Source organism: Pristiophorus japonicus, chromosome 5 (genome assembly GCF_044704955.1).
Source record: "Pristiophorus japonicus isolate sPriJap1 chromosome 5, sPriJap1.hap1, whole genome shotgun sequence".
Lineage (NCBI taxonomy): Eukaryota > Metazoa > Chordata > Chondrichthyes > Pristiophoridae > Pristiophorus > Pristiophorus japonicus.
Window position 1 is genome coordinate 144,563,990 of NC_091981.1, and position 17,707 is coordinate 144,581,696.

The 17,707-nt window shown below is 45.6% G+C and overlaps 1 protein-coding gene across 1 annotated transcript in view; it reads left to right on the forward strand.

Moving 5' to 3' along the window:
• agmo (alkylglycerol monooxygenase) overlaps positions 1–11,150 on the forward strand; it is a 651,239-nt gene extending 640,089 nt beyond the window's left edge. The window contains exon 13 of the mRNA XM_070879980.1: positions 10,140–11,150. Within this exon, the coding sequence (XP_070736081.1) occupies positions 10,140–10,196 (57 nt within the window). The 3' untranslated portion in view covers positions 10,197–11,150. The remainder of the gene's footprint in view (positions 1–10,139) is intronic.
• The last annotated feature ends 6,557 nt before the right edge of the window (positions 11,151–17,707 follow it).

Consider the following 17,707-nt stretch of genomic DNA (forward strand, 5'->3'; position numbering starts at 1 on the left):
GGCTGATACGATTGGCCTTCAACAACCACAACCATCTTCCTTTGTGCTAGGTATCACTCCATTAAGTGGACAGTTTTCCCCTAATTCCCATTGACTTCAATTTTACTAGGGCTACTTGATGCCACATTCGGTCAAATGCTGCCTTGATGTCAAGAGCAGTCACTCTCACCTCACCTCTGGAATTCCGCTCTTTTGTCCTTGTTTGGACCAGGCCATCCTAGACTGGGTCTTCTGTAATGAGAAAGGATTAATTAGCAATCTTGTCGTGCGAGGCCCCTTGGGGAAGAGTGACCATAATATGGTAGATTTCTTCATTAAGATGGAGAGTGACACAGTTAATTAAGAGATGAGGGTCTTGAACTTAAAGAAAGTTAACTTCGATGGTATGAGACGTGAATTGGCTAGGATAGACTGGCAAATGATACTTAAAGGGTTGACGGTAGATAAGCAATGGCAGGCATTTAAAGATCACGTGGATGATCTACAACAATTGTACATCCCTGACAAGCGTAAAAATAAAACTGGGAAGGTGGCTTAACTGTGGTTAACAAGGGAAATTAGGGATAGTGTTAAATCCAAGGAAGAGGCATATAAATTGGCCAAATAAAGCAGCACACCTGAGGACTGGGAGAAATTTAGAATTCAGCAGAGGAGGACTAAGGGTTTAATTAGGAGGGTGAAAATAGAATATAAGAGTAAGCTTGCAGGGAACATAAAAACTGACTGCAAAAGCTTCTATAGATATGTGAAGAGAAAAAGATTAGTGAGGACTAATGTAGGTCCCTTGCAGTCAGAATCAGGTCAATTCATAATGGGAAACAAGGAAATGGCAGACCAATTGAACAAATACTTTGGTTCTGTCTTCACTAAGGAAGACAAAAATAACCTCCCGAAAATACTAGGGGACCGAGGGTCTAGCAAGAAGGAGGAACTGAGGGAAATCCTTATTAGTCAGGAAATTGTGTTGGGGAAATTGATGGGATTGAAGGCCGATAAATCCCCAGGGCCTGATAGTCTGCATCCCAGAGTACTTAAGGAAGTGGCCCTAGAAATAGTGGATGCCTTGGTGGTCATTTTCCAACATTCTATAGACTCTGGATCAGTTCCTATGGATTGGAGGCTAGCTAATGTAACACCACTTTTTAAAAAAGGAGGGAGAGAGAAAACAGGGAATTATAGACAGGTTAGCCTGACATCGGTAGTGGGGCAAATGCTGGAATCAATTATTAAAGATATAATAGCAGCGCATTTGGAAAGCAGTGACAGGATCGGTCCAAGTCAGCATGGATTTATGAAAGGGAAATCATGCTTGACAAATCTTCTAGAATTTTTTGAGGATGTAACTAGTAGAGTGGATAAGGGAGAACCAGACTGATTCCCGGGATGGCAGGACTGACATATGAAGAAAGACTAAATCGACCAGCTTATATTCACTGGAATTTCGAAGAATGAGAGGGGGTCTCATGGAAGCTTATCAAATTCTGACGGGATTGAACAGGTTAGATGCAGGAAGAATGTTCCTGATGTTGGGGAAGTCCAGAACCAGGGGTCACAGTCTAAGGATAAGGGGTAAACCTTATAGGACCAAGATGAGAAGAAACCTTTTCACCCAAAGAATTGTGATCCTATGGAATTCTCTACCACAGAAAATAGTTGAGTCCAGTTCGTTGGATATATTCAAAAGGGAGTTAGATGTGGCCCTTGTTATGTATTGTCCACGTACATTAAATGTATAAGTACAATGGTGCGCCACAGAGGGTGCTGTGGTGGGAGACCTGAAAGTACCTGCAAGACAGAGTATAAAAAGCTGCCCACCATACCTGAGAGCCACTCTGGAGTTACAAATAAAGGACTAAGGTGACAGCAGTTACTACAACACCAGACCGTGTTGAGTCAGTGGTTTGAGTGCTACATACATCACATTGGCGACAAGGACACGGACGAACTTCACGCAACCATGTCTACTCTGGGCTCATTAAAGGATTTTACGGTGGGCAATGATTGGGAGGCCTTTATGGAAAGGCTCGAGTACTACTTCACAGCAAACGACCTGACGGGGAACACGGACGCACTGAGAGAGAAGCGTAAGGCGATATTGCTTTCCAGTTGTGGCGCTGAGGTTTACTGTCTCGTCAGGGATTTTCTGGCACCCAAGAGCGCCAGGGACAAGTCATATGAGGAGCTGGTCGCACTCATTCGTGACCAACTGAAACCGAAGGAGAGCATCCTCATGGCCAGGCACAAATTCTACCACCACTGCAGACCTGAGGGCCAGGATGCCACCAAATATGCTGTGGACCTCAGGAGACTCGCGGCGCCGTGTGATTTTGGCACACACCTTGACGAGGCGTTGTGAGACTATTTTGTTATGGGAATTGGCCATGAGGGTCTCCTTCACAAGCTGCTATCCACTGAACCTACAGTCACCCTGAAGCAAGCCATCACCATCAACAGGGCATTTATGACCTCGACCTGCGGCACAAACAGATGTTCCACACAGTCTCGAACCCGGCAGGCACTGTCCACAGGATAGCTCCCACCATGGACAAAACTGCAGAACGTGGTTCTGTCCAGGGCAGAGAGCACGGACCTCGGGTTCCTGGAACTCAGAGTGCGCCGAGGGGGGCTAATCGAACAGCACCATGCTGGCGCTGCGGAGGGAGCCATGGGGCTCACCGGTGCAGGTTTGCGGAGTATACATGCAATACCTGCCACACGAAAGGGCACCTTCAGCATATGTGCAAAAGAAACCTGACTCATCGTGTGGCTGAGGAGATGGTAGAGGGTCCATTTTCCAGCGAGGAGCAGGCAAAAGAAGATGAGGCCTTTGGACTGTATACGTGTATCGACAGTTTGGTCCCGGTGACTACGGAAGTCAAGATTAACGGAGTCCCAGTGAGTATGGAAGTGGACACTGGATCGGGTCCGTCATTGATGGGTCAGGAAATTTTGATAAACTGTGGGTCAACCCAGCTGCACGATCCAAGCTGGTCCCGGTAACAGCGAAGCTGCGTACCTACACCAAGGAACTGATACCCGTTCTTGGCAGAGCGGATGTGCAGGTATCCCACGGGGGCTAGATGCACGGTTTACCTTTGTGGGTCATTGCAGGTGATGGGCCGACGCTTCTCGGCAGGAGGTGGATGGGAAAGGTCCGTGGGAGCTGGGAAGACTTCATTCCTCCATAGACTGCTGTTCCCCGGGTTCCCAAAGAGCAGCGCCGACCGAGCTGGAGGAGAAAGAAGCCGTTCATCTGCAGCCTAAATCCACACACAGGCGACAGCAGCCCAGAACCCCTGACCTCAAGCAATCCTGCAGCATCAGCCTCCACAGACGAGCAGGCCCTGGAAGAGCAGTTTTGCAGGTGCGGGCCGATCGCTAGGGTGCGGGCCGGCGGGGCGCTGTGCGTGATGAGTGGGAGGTCCATCGATGGCTGACAAATCCGGGGGGCCCACGCAGAGGAAAAGTCGGGCGGCGGTAGCGGCTACGGTGGTGGCGGCCACGGCGGCCGCAGGAGAGGCGGCTACGGCGGCCACAGGAGAGGCAGCTACGGCAGCCGCAGGAGGGGCGACAGTTGCGGGGACAGCGATAGGAGCGGAGGCTACGGCGGCGGCGGAGGCTACGGAGGCGGCTGGTGTGACTCGGGAGAACGCGAGCCAGAGCGGCGGATGCGGCAACAATTACGGAGGCCGCTCTCACAAGGACTATGACTGATCGAGTCCAGGGAGCATCTTTTGCCAGAGTCAAGATAAGTTGCTCTGGGCCGTTTTTCTTCTTTCTTTCTTCTTTGTTCCTTCTGTTTCTTCTTCGCCAGCGAGCCCAAGATAGTTGTGAGCCTCATGGCAACAGAGCTCTGCAGACAAAGGCCAGCAGAGCAACTAAAATGGCGATGCCCAGTGGAAGCCTCGTGGGAACCACATGATGGCATCTTAAAAAGGAAATGCACCCGGGAGTCTTAAAAGGGCCTTATACTTCTAAATGAGCTATGTGAATGTAAGAATTCGGATTTATGATAAGAGTTAATATTTTAATGCTGAATGGTTACTGTGTTTAAAATAATGGATATGAAATCCGAAAAGAGTTAATACCACGAGGTACAAGTAAAAGGGTTATGGATCCGTGGCTAACGACTAATGGACTCATGCGATTTTCAATTTATGTGATTCATGCAATGGTTCAGCGGTTGTAGATGAGCCGCCAAGGCGACTACTTTCTGAGAACAGAGGCAACGTACCAGTTGCGATACCTTGTCTCAACGCAGCCCATTACCTCGGGCAAAAAGGGTCTGTATACCGCCACCATACCTCACCCTGAGGAGCTGGGATTAAAAAACTGTTCACTGTACCTGCAACCTTTTGACATAATATCTGTACCACATATTATATGTACCATATAAATGTACTGTCTATGTGTACCTGCTTTCTGTTGGAGGTTATGCTCGTGTACTTTATTACCCATGTAAGGACTGCAAATACCACATGCTTGCACCAGATCGCAAGCGTTATCTCCACATGGGGGAGAAGAGGGAAGTGGATGGTCATGGACTCACACTCACAAATCAACCAGGACGAACAAGGCCAAGGTCACCGGCAATGGCTTTTGGAACTGGTGGGGGAGTGAGATGTTATGTATTGTCCAGGTACATTAAATGTATAAGTACAATGGTGCGCCACAGAGGGCGCTGTGGTGGGAGACCTGAAAGTACCTGCAAGACAGCGTACAAAAGGCTGACCACCACACCTGAGAGCCACTCTGGAGTTACACAATAAAGGACAAAGGTCACAGCAGTTACTACAACACCAGACCGTGTGGAGTCAGTGGTTTGAGTGCTACATACATCACAGCCCTTATGGCTAAAAGGATCAGGGGGTATGGAGAGAAGGCAGGAGTGAAGTACTGAAGTTGCATGATCAGCCATGATCTTATTGAATGGTGGTGCAGGCTCGAATAGCCTGCTCCTGCTCCTATTTTCTATGTTTCTATGTAATGAGGTCTGGAACTGAGTGATTGGCGGAACCCAAACTGAGCCTCGGTGAGCAGTTTATTGGTGAGTAAGTGCCGCTTAATAGCACTGTCGACGACACCTTCCATCACTTGCTGATGATCGAGAGTAGGCTGATGGGGTGGTAGTTGGCCGATTTGGATTTGTCCTGCTTTTTATGGACAGGGCATACCTGAAAAAATTCTATTTTGTCAAGTAGATGCCAGTGTTGTTGCTGTACTGGAACAGCTTGACTTGAGGCACGGCTAGGTCTGTCGCACAAGTCTTCAGCACTACAGCTGGGATGTTGTCGGGGCCTGTAGCCTTTACTATATCCAGTGCACTCAGCCATTTCTTGATATTACATGGAGTGAGTCGAATTGGCTGAAGACTGGCTTCTGTGATGGTGGAGACCGCATGAGATTGATCATCCATGAATGACTTCTGGCGGAAGATGGTTTCAAACTGTAGCACGTGGGTTTCAATGTCGGCAAATATGAGGTCATCCACTTTGAACCTAAAAAGGATAGATCAGGGTACTATCTGAATGGTGAAAAGCTAAAGAGGGGTCCAAAGAGACTTGGGGGTCCAGGTACATAGATTACTAAAATGTCATGAACAGGTATAGAAAATAATCAAAAATGCTGATGTCATGCTGGCCTTTATATCTTGAGGACTAGAATACTAGGAGGTAGAAGTAATGCTACAGCCCTGCTTAGACCACACCTGGAGTACTGTGAGCAGTTCTGGCCACCACACCTTAGGAAGGATATATTGGCCTTGGAGGGAGTGCAGCATAGGTTTACCAGAATGATACCTGGACTACGGGGGTTAAATTACGAGGAGAGACTGCACAAACTATTCCCTGAAATTTAGATGGTTAAGGGGTCATTTGATTGAAGTTTTCAAGATATTAAGGGGAACAGTTAGGGTAGATAGAAAGGAACTTTATCTGCTGGTTGGAGAGTCAAGGACTAGGGGGCATACAAATTAGAGCCAGATCTTTCAGGAGTGAAATTAGGAAAGACGTCTACATACAAAGTGTGGTAGAAGTTTGGAACTGCCTTCTGCAAATGACAATTGATGCTCGATCAATTATTAATTTTAAATCTGAAATTGATAGATTTTCATTAACCAAAGGTACTAAAGGATATGGGGCAAATATGGTTATATGGAGTTAGGTCAGTCAAGATCTCATTGAATGGCGGAACAGGTTCGAGGAGCTAAATGACCTGCTCCTGTTCCTTTGTTGAAACGCTTCAGCCTTGTCTTTTGCATTCACCTGCAGGGCTCTGCCATTGTTGAAGATGGGTTGTTTATGGAACCTGCTCCTCCTATTAGTTGTTTAATTGTCCACCACCATTTATGGCTGAATGTGGCAGGACTGCATAGCTTTGATGTGATCCATTGATTGTGGGATCGATTAGCTCTGTCTATAGCATGCTGATTCTGCTATTTAGCATGCATGTTGTCCTGTGCTATTGCTTCACCAGTTTAACACCTCATTTTTAGGTACACCAGGTGCTGCGCCTGGCTCTTCTACACTCCTCATTGAACCAGGGCTGGTCCTCTGGCTTCATGGTAATAGTAAGGTGGGGGTTATGCCAGGCCATGAGGTTACAGATTTTGGTGGAATACAGTTCTGCTGCTGCTGATTGTCCACAGCAGCTCATGGATGTTCAGTTTTGAGCTACTAGATCTGTTCGGAATCTATCTCATTTAGTACGGTGGTAATGCCACACAACACAATGGTGGGTGTCCTCGGTGAGAAAACAGGACTTTGTCTCTTCGAGGTCTGTGCAGTGGTCACTTGTACCAATACTGTCATGGATAGATGCATCTGTGACAGGAAGATTGGTGAAGATGAGGTCAAGTAGGTTTTTCGTTGTGTTGGTTCTCTCACCACCTGTCACAGGCCCAGACTGGCAGCTATATCCATCAGGACTCGGCCAGCTTGGTCAGTAGTGGTGCCACCGAGCCATTCTTGATGATGGACATTGAAGCCCTCCACCCAGAGTACATTCTGTGCCCTTGCTACCCTCAGCGCTTCTTCCAAGTGGTGTTCAACATGGAGGAGTACTGATTTATCAGCTAAGAAGAAAGAAAGATTTGGATTTATATAGCACCTTTCACAACCACCGGACATCTCAAAGCGCTTTACTGCCAATGAAGTATTTTTGGAGTGTAGTCACTGTTGTATTGTAGGAAACACGGCAGCCAATTTACGCACAAGCAAGCTCCCACAAACAGCAATATGATAATGACCAGATAATCTATTTTTTTGTTATGTTGATTGAGCAATAAATATTCGCCAGGACACCGGGGATAACTCCCCTGCTCTTCTTTAAAATAGTGCCGTAGGATTTTTTTTACGATTTTTTTTACGTCCATTTGAGAGAGCAGACGGGATCTTGGTTTAACGTCTCATCCAAAACACAGCACCTCCAACAGTGTAATGCTCCCTCAGTACTGCACTGGAGTGTCAGCTTAGATTTGTTGTGCTCAAGTTCCTGGAGTAGGACTTGAGCCCACAACATTCTGACTCAGAAGCGAGTGTGCTACCAACTGAGCTACAGTGGGAAGGTTGTAGGTGGTAATCAGCAGGAGATTTCCTTGCCCATGTTTGACCTGAAGTCATGAGATTTCATAGGGTCCAGAGTCAATGTTGAGGACTCCCAGGGCCACTTCTTCCCAACTGTATACCACTATGCTGGCACCTCTGTGGGTCTGTCCTGCCGGTGGGACAGGACATATCCAGCGATGGTGATAAAGGTGCTTGGGACATTGGCTGAAAGGTATGATTCTGTGAGTATGACTATGTCAGGTTGTTGCGAGACTAGTCTGTAGGACAGCTCTCCCAATTTTCACACAAGTCCCCAGATGTTAGTAAGGAGAATTTTGCACAATCGACTGGGCTGTGTGTGCCTTTGCTATGTCCAAATCCGGTGCTGAGTTGGTTCGTCTGTTTTTTTTTCATTCCTATTTTTTTTCCTAGTGGTTTGATACAACTGATTGGCTTGCTAGGCCATTTCAGAGCACAATTAAGAGTCAACCACATTGCTGTGATTTCCGACTGGTCTGGAGTCACATATAAGCAGCAGATTTCCCTAAAGGATATTAGTGAGCCAGATGGGTTTTTACGACAAGCCATAGATTCATGCTCACCATTACTAGATTTCTTTATTTAAATTTCACAGCTGCTGTGGTGGGATTTGAACACACATCTCCAGATCAGTAGTCGAGGACTCCGGATTACTCATCAATCATCATAGGCAATTCCTCGGAATCTAGGAAGACTTGTTTCCACTCTTAGCACGAGTTCTTAGGTGGCTGTACAGTCCACTACGAGAACCACAGTCTCTGTCACAGGTGGGACAGATAGTCGTAGAGGGAAAGGGTGGGCAGGGAGCCTGGTTTGCCGCACGCTCCTTCCGCTGCCTGCGCTTGATTTCTGCATGCTCTCGGCAACGATGTTCGAGGAGCACTTCCTCCACTTTGTAACATAACCACTATGCTACTGTTTCTCTACGAGCATCCCCATTTGGCCATTTAGGCTTCACTTTACCTTGAACCCTCCTTTTTCTGTGGATTTACCGGCTTCCTTGTTCTTCAACATTGATTTAAAAATAATCCATTTTTTTCTGTATCTGTGTTATATTACCCAACAGTATATCTCAATATGGTTTCCCCAAAGCTTTCCTTATGTGAAAATTGAGCTTTTCTGAAATCTCCGACCGTTAAATTATCAGCAGTATTACGTCACTGCAGCAATTGAGATTTAACAGTATAATGGTCGCTATTGCTCAGATGTTTCCCTCATCTCAAGATCAGGTGCTGAATTTTCCTCTGCTAAGCTGTCCCAAAACAGAAACAGCAGGAAGCTGCCTCCCTGCCCATCTTAGCTTTTCCTGTCCTACCCCTGCCAGGATCGCTGCTAGTCACCCCTTCCCTTCTCACTGCACATAAGCGTTGGCAGAGGGCTGCCAACTGGTCTCCCATCCCAATTCTCACCCATTCGCCATGGCCAGGTCTCCTCTCTATTACCACCTAGAGATGAGTCCAGGGTAACAATGGTAATCTCCCCGATGTGCAGAAGTAGGGGGAGAAGGCGTACCCACCCCAAAACATATCCCACTCACTTACCTGAAAGAAAAAGAAAGAAAGACTTGCATTTATATAGCGCCTTTCATGACCACTGGACATCCCAAAGTGCTTTACAGCCAATTAAGTACTTTTTGGAGTGTAGTCACTGTTGTAATGTAGGAAACGCGGCAGCCAATTTGTGCTCAGCAAGCTCCCACAAATAGCAATGTGATAATGATCAGATAATCTGTTTTTATTATGTTGATTGAGGGATAAATATTGGCCAGGACACCAGGGATAACTTGCCTGCTGTTCTTCGAAATAGTGCCATGGGATCTTTTACGCCCACCTGAGAGGCGGGGTCTCGGTTTAACATCTCATCCAAAAGATGGCACCTCCGACAGTGCTGCATCCCTCAGTATTGCACTGGAGTGTCAGCCCAGATTTGTGCTCAAGTCTCTGGAACTTGAACCCACAAACTTTTGACTCAGAGGCTAGTGTGCTATCCAGTCAGCCTCTGGCTGACACAACTGTGCAGACATCGACCTCTGCTGTGGCCTACAATGACTGCACCTCCTGCCTTCTTCTATCCCTTTAAAATCCCTCACCACCTCTTTTGGTGCTGCAGTGTCATACTGCTTAGTTTCCAGTTCAGCTGTGGTGGGCTATCCATTAGTCTACAACAGATTCAGATATGAGGTGAAGAAATTCTCAGTGCTGGAAAACAATTACTATATGTCATGTATCAAATTATACATAAACTGTATCCCAAAATATAATTTTCTGAATGAAATCTATCTGATTTGCATTTCAATTTATCATTATTATCTGTTTCCACAAGCAAAGGGATAGTTATGGGAAGAGAGGCATTTTTATTTGTTTATTTCCATGAGCAATGCCATAGGAGGTCAACTGGAGAAATTATAAATATGGTATCAATTAGTCAGTATGTGATGAGTAGAGCAGTCGAATGACCTAAACTATTATTTAACAAAACTAGTTGACAACTGGAATTTTTAAAAATACAGGTGCATTAAACCTAGAACAAAACATTAAATTACATTTTCTTTTCCAGATTGGATTTTCTCTAAGTTTGGCATTCTGGGGTTTACGAAGTGCAATTGAATTCTAACAGCTACCAATGGACATCAGTCACGGTGTGAGAATGAACCAGTTCCACAGCAACACTGTAACATGGTCAGCTTCAGCATGCACTGTCGCTGACAAGGTGCTTGTCAATGAGATTATTCAACGTGACATGGCCGTATACAAATTAACAGACAACAATCATTTTACAATGTAACATTTAGAGTAAAAAACAAGAAATGTTCTTTTTGACTGCAAGTAAATGTAATAAAAAAATATAGTAATTTGACATTTTATCATCAGAAATCAATCAGAAGAATAATTTGTAGTATTTTGCAGTAGAGGGAGAAAAGATTTTATGTTGTGCTATATATTGACTATAAGTTTTCTTGGTACTTAATTCCAACTGTACCAACATTTGTAAAATTTGAGCAGAGGTCATACAAACTCAGACCTTTGTTTTGCATAACATAAGCTGATGACTGAGAACAGCAGTGCAGTGCCAACAATGGATTCCCTGCATTTGTTCTTTGCCCTCTACACAGTGCTGCTTAACGGGGTTGTGTTAAATGTGCTTTGTGCGGCACATTGAGGCACTAACGTTATTTAGCAGTGGAACACTTGTAATAAAATTCTGTTCATAATTTCCATTCTTGTTTAAAAACAAATCATATGAAGATTTTTGTTATGTACACCATGCAAGCTTTTCTAAAACAATTCTGCATAAAATTAACAAAGGCTAAAGACAACCTGAACTTTGAATTGTATATCGCTACTTCAAAATTAACCATAACCTTTCAAAACTAATTTAATACAGGTCACAACAACATTTGATGAATCTCTGCAGCAATGTGATGACATTTGTATTTCAGACCCAGAGACCTATGTTGGTTTTGCCTGTCTCTATCTGCAAATCATGTTTATGTCCTGTCTCACAAGATCCTGTGCTCCCTGTCTTTTCTAGAAATAAATAAATCAATAAAATTACTGCTGAAATGAATAGTTGGTGATGTTTCCAGATTACAGTGTAATGTTGGCTCTTGAATTTTTTTTGGTCATCAATAAATGGGTCCTCCACAATCTTCTGGTTATATTGATAACACACAATTGGAAGGCAAACATATTGACATATTTTGTTCCTGCAGTCTCACTTTCACTTTCTGTAAAACCTGAGGGAAAATATTTATTAATCATCTCTACACCCTCAAGTACAAAGTGGCCTTTTGTCTATAAGTGATGACACCCCTTCTTTAATTATCCTTTTACTTCTTGCGTGCTAATACAAGGCCTTACTATTTTCTTTTATGGTAACTGTCAACATGTTTTCATACTCCCTCAGCATTCCCAGTCTCCTTTATTGATTTCCTTTTATACCTTTTCTATTTCTGATAGTTTGCTTCTCTATTATCCCTCCTTTATTCATCACATGCTTTTTAAACTCCACTTTTGCTCTAACCTCTCTAAATGTATCTTTGGGTCCCTAACTTTTGGCGCACCCCTTTAGTCTTAGTCAGAAAATATTTAAACAGGGGCTGGTCAGAATATATTTAACATTATCCATCTCATATTTAAATATCCCCCACTGCTGGTCTGCTGTTTGATCTGCCTTTTTTTCTCAACAGTTAATCTGGGTGATCCCACTGATATGAGCTAATTTCTAGTCCAACATTTCTTCCTTCAACTCCAGTTTTTCTTTATCAACTTTCAATATGAATTTGGTTAGGTTTTGGCCACTATTGGCAAAACATTCTCCCATATTCAGGTCACTAACTTGTCCTTTTAAGGCAGTCCCCGGAGTCGAGGATGACTTGCTTCCACAGTCCACTGATGAGACCAATGCGGGATCTACAGTCTCTATTACAGGCAGGGCAGATGGTGGTTGGAGGGACAGTTGGGTGGGGTGCTTGATTTGTCATACGTTCCTTCCGTTATTTGTACTTGGCTTCCACGTGTTCCCAACGAAGAGACTCGAAGTGTTCGGCGCCTTCTCGGATGTTTCTCCTCCACTTTGAGCAGTTTTGGGCCAGGGATTCCCAAGGGTTGGTGGGGATATTCCATTTTTTCAAGGAGGCTTTTTCTCTGCCCTCCTGGGACTCACTTGCCGTGACGTAACTCAGAGTAGAGTGCTTGTTTCGGGAGTCTAGTATCAGGCATGTGGACAATGTAGCCCATCTATCAGAGCTGGTTGAGCGTGATCAATGCCTCAATGCTGGGGATGTTGGCCTGAGAGAGAACGCTGACATTGGTGCACCTATCCTGCCAATGAATTTTCAGGATTTTGTGGAGGCAGCATTGGTGGTACTTCTGCAATGCTTTGAGGTGCCTGCTATACATAGTCCATGTCTCTGAAGCATATAGGAGAACGGGTATCACTATTGCTCTGTAGACCATGAGCTTGGTGCCGGGTTTGAGATCCTGGTCTTCGAACACTCTTTTCCTCATTTATCCTACTTGTCCTTATTAATCCAGAACCAGATTTGACCTCCCTACAGCAGCCGTGTGCAAATCCCTTGAGTATGGCAGATGTTAAACCCACTATCTAATGGTGTAAGATCTTATTCATGCCACCTATACTCAAAATTGTATTGTCAGCTTCCATCTTTGCTTGTTCAGCATGCAACATACTGATTAAGGAAACAATCCTGAATGAATTCTAAGAACTGTTGTATATGCATGCCTGTTTACTGTGTGATGTCTGTAACACTGTTATGCAACACTGAATGTACCCTTACACTGTAAACATCTTACCTGTACACCAGAGGGCGCTGCTGCTGGAGATCCAAGGGTTACCTGCACACTGCAGGTAACCCAGTATAAAAAGGAGCTCACAGATTGGTGTCCTCTCTCGAGGAGCTGCAAATAATGGACTACAGGTCTACACAATTTCAGTATCATACCCTGCCTCGTGGAGTCATTACTAAAGGTGTCTATATATACTACAACTGGCGACGAGGATATGAGGTCACGAATCACACGCTCAACATGTCTAACCTCAGCAACTTTCAGCAATTTACAGAGGGGGAAGATTGGGACATTTCTTTATAGCCGACGACCTGGATGGGAACACACTGGCTACATGGCCGAACAAGAGCAGGGCCATCCTGCTAAGCAGTTGTGGGCCCACCATCCATTGTCTTGTCAGGGACTTGCTAGCCCCAGCGAAGACAACCACCAAAAGCTATGAGGAACTCGTAACAATCATACAGGAACAACTAAAACTGAAAGAAAGCATCCTCACAGCCAGGCACCAATTCTAAACTTACCGGCGACCTGAGGGCCAAGAAATTACTAAGTATGCTGCACACTTAAGAAGACTATGTAATTTTGGAGACCAGCTAAATGAAGCACCAAGGGACATATTCATCATTGGAATCGGCCACGAGGGCCTCCTGCACAAGTTGCTCTCTGCTGACATCACGGTCACCCTGCAGAAAGCAATTCAAGTGAGCCAGGCCTACATGGTTTCGGCCGGCGACTCCAAGAGAATACTGACCCAGGACTTTAAACCAGCGAGCGCAGTGCACCGCATTGATACTTCGAAAGGCAGGAAACTGCCCCGAATCTGTCACATGGGGCAAACCGGATGGCCCCGTGCTGGCGCTGTGGAGGAAACCACAGGGCCCACCAGTGCCGCTACAAAGACTATGCATGCAAAGGCTGCAAATTGAAAGGGCACCTCCAAAGAATGTGTAGAAAAAGCTGTACTCACCGTGTCTCTGATGAGTTGGCTGATCAACCTGGCTCCGACACAGATGAAGATGAAGTTGCTCAAACCCTGGAAGAAGAGTACGGAATTTATACCTGCTCCACCGAAAGTTCTCCATGGACGATGGAAATGGACATCGATGGGGTCCCAGTCTCCATGGAGATCAACACAGGGGTGAGCCAGTCTGTGATGAACCAAATGACCTTTGAAAAACTTTGGATAAATTCCGCCAATCGACCGAAACTGTCTCCTGTCCAGGCACAACTGCTCACCTACAACAAAGGTAAAATCTAAATCGTTGGCAGCGCGGACGTCCAGGTCTCCCAGGGCGGTAGGTTGAACAAACTTCCCCTATGGATTGTAGCCGGCGATGGTCCCACAATGCTGGGCAGAAATTGGATGAACCCGGTCCATATCAGGTGAAGTGGCGACAGCCTCTGGTCCCCAGCAATCGACCTCGAACATGGATCCGGAGGTTCCACTGTCCAGCTCGACGGCGCGGCGACGACTTCACAACACCATGGCGAAATCTCCAAGACCGAGGATCCAAACTTCACTTTCCGGGCCGGGGCAAGACTCCAAGAGGTGAACAGCGTCGAAAGAAAGGGACTCCCGACATCCAGGGCCGAACCTGTGGAAGAAAAGAGCACCACAGCCTACCTGCAGGAGAGCCAGAAGATGGCAGCCGCACCACGAGGAGAAGAACCTGTAATCAAAATGGCCGTGGCCATACCACAAGGGGCAGCATTGGAGGAGCGACACATGACACCGAGCGGCCAATTGGATTGGGAAGGCTCCCTTAAAGGAGACCGCTAACCAAAGAAATTTAAAGGGACAGTTTCAACTATTTGAGTACAAGGACTTTAAAGCTAAAGATGCAATTAAAGGGTACAAGTATGAAAATGTATGCAATGTAACCATGAATTGTGATGCTGGTTTAACTAATGTGACTAATGAGATGAATGCAGGTGTCAGTAAGATTAAGAACAAGTTTATTCTGCTTAATAATTATGATAGAGAATGTGAAATGCCTAATGTAACCATGTCTGTTGAAACTAGGATACACAAAAGTGATGCAAATGCTAGAATGTGCAATGCAGGCTTGACTATGTGTGATCAGAGCCAAGGTGTCATGTATATACTGGTAGGGCACTGCCAAAGGACATTGGGTCCTACAGGGACCATGCTGATGCCAATGGAATCCCCCTTTGGGAGACCCCCAGGTCCAGCAAGCTACCTGACCATGTAGCCTGGACCTTTGGAACAAATGTGATGCCCCTTGCAGGACACACACACACACCCAGTGGGAGCAGACCCACTACAGGGACAATGGTCAATGGGCAGCCCAGCCACCACCAATGGCAACATGCGCCAGACCAGCACTACAACCCCTGGCCACCAGGCCAACACCAGGAGCGTGAGGCCAATACCTTACAGCTTCCTTGGCAAACCCTGGGATGACCTGACCCTCATCCCAATTGGTGGACAAGGAGCCCACCCAGTCCTGTGGCCCTGCCCACCAACCCACAACTACCCATATCAAAGTGTATACACACCACCCATCGCTGTCGTGGCTGCCCCCCTGAAGGATCCCACAACAATGACACCCACTTGGTCTGTGTGTGAGAGAGTGGAAACATATAAGGCCAGTCTCAAGCACAGGGGTCACACCTGGCAACCACACAACCCTCACCACAACCTTCCATAGCCTATCATTGATCACCTCCCCTGGTCATGACAATAAGGATATGAAAAATGCTTAGGAGGGAGTGTTGTTGTATATGCATGCCTGTTTACTGTGTGGTGTCTGTAACACTGTTATGCAACACTGAATGTACTTACACTGTACACACCTTACCTGTACACCAGAGGGTGCTGCTGCTGGTGATCTAAGGGTTACTGCACACTGCAAGTAACCCAGTATAAAAAGGAGCTCACAGCTTGGTGTCCTCACTCGAGGAACTGCAACTAAAGAATTACAGGTCTACACAGTTTCAGTATCATACCCTGCCTCATGAAGTCATTACTAAAGGTGTCCACATACACGACAAGAACCCCTTCCGATTTTGTCTTATCCCAGTCTACCTTAGGATTGCTAAAATCTCCCTTCATTAGCAATCTGTTACCTCTCTAAATTGGCTACTTAATTACTACTTCCTTATTTATCTCATCTCTTTTCAAGTTTTTAACATGTTTGTCAAGAACACGATTCGTATTTGGGTTCTCCAAGTCAAGGTTGGGATTTGGATTAGGTTCTCCTAATGGAAAGCTGCTAAGCCATCCCCTGTGTCAAACAAGATTAGAATTGGAACTGGAATGTTTAAATTGGAATCCAATGCTGTTGTGTTGTACTAATTATGGAGCAGCCCATATGTCAATTGAGACTGGAGGTGGAACTGGGATCTGTTGCTGCGGGTCCAGTGCTGTAGCCTTGCAGCGCCTAGCTGTCCCTATTAAGGGATCTTCTATTGAGAGGGGAACAGTACTGTAGCAAAATAGCTCCTGTTCTGCCCATCTTAATGTTACAGGTTGTTGTCATCATATTTTCACACTTTTCCCTTAGAGAATAGTGGAAGGAGTCACGAGCAGATTGACAGTCTAACTCGATGTGAATGCTCCTTCCATGACCGTAACAATCTTTACACCATCCAATACGGCAGGAGGATTTTATGGGCTCTTACAGCCCGTACGGTGCAGGTGTGGGGTGGGGAGTCACCCATACCCATCGGATGTAAATATCCTGCTGGATGTCAACCTAGAATTCAGAGCCGGAGCTCTGGTCGGGACTGTGGAGTGGGTTTTGAACCCTATACCTTCAAACTCAAAGATAGAAATGCTATCACTAAGCTGAAGTCTTGCTCCTAATGTTACAAGTTTTAGCAGCTATTTTTATTCCTCGGCATTGGTAATATACTTTGACATAATGATCCTGATTTCTGGATTAAAAACAGCTCTTTCAAAGTTGACAATATAATTTTGAGTATAAATGGCAGAAAGTTGCTCCACTCAAAGTTCAGAGTGAATACTCATACCACTGGACACTCCATTTGAAGTCTGCCATACTCAAGGGATTTGCACATGGTTCCTACAAGCAGGCTAATGTGCATCACCTGTCACTTTATACTCAAAGAAAACAAAAAAACACACTGCATATGTCAGACTGGTAATTTGACACTGCCTGGCAACATATGAACTCATCTGGTTTGGAGAGGAATGGAGATGCTGTGACTCTGGGGGGAGTTTTAGAACCCCACGATGGATGGGGGAGAATTGTCAAATTGGGTTTCGGGACCTCCCAAGTAACCCACTCTGGAGAGGCGGGTCGTGTCATTATAATATTTAAATGAGTGATTTAAATTTAACGCCCCCTGCACATATTTCCCACAACTCAGGAAACATGGGAGCTAAAGGGTAGTGGAAACAGGCGGACCCAGCAGGAGTGCTCCCCCGGCGCCTCAAGCAAATCTTCTGCTGTGATTGGTCGACCCTCTTCTCCCCCCCCACCCCCAAAACCTGCAATTTCTTCCAGTCCCCCTCCCGACACCCCCAGTAATGTAGGGGTGGACGAAAACCCCCTCATTTTACCCAGAAGGAAAAGGGCTGTGGGATCAGTCTGTGCTGTGAATTGAAACCGATGGAAGGAAAACTTTGGGACACAAATGAATGGAGACCCCCCCCCCCCCCCCAGTGTTTGGACTCATAGGAAAGGGAATTTAATTTGGAACTATCTACCAGAAAGTTTGAAATCCTAAAGTGCACATGGAAGAAACTACGAACTTTAATCGAATTTGGGATTTTTTAAAAAGGTGTATGTTGGGTCTGCAAGAAAAGGGGTGGAGTCAGTATCAAAA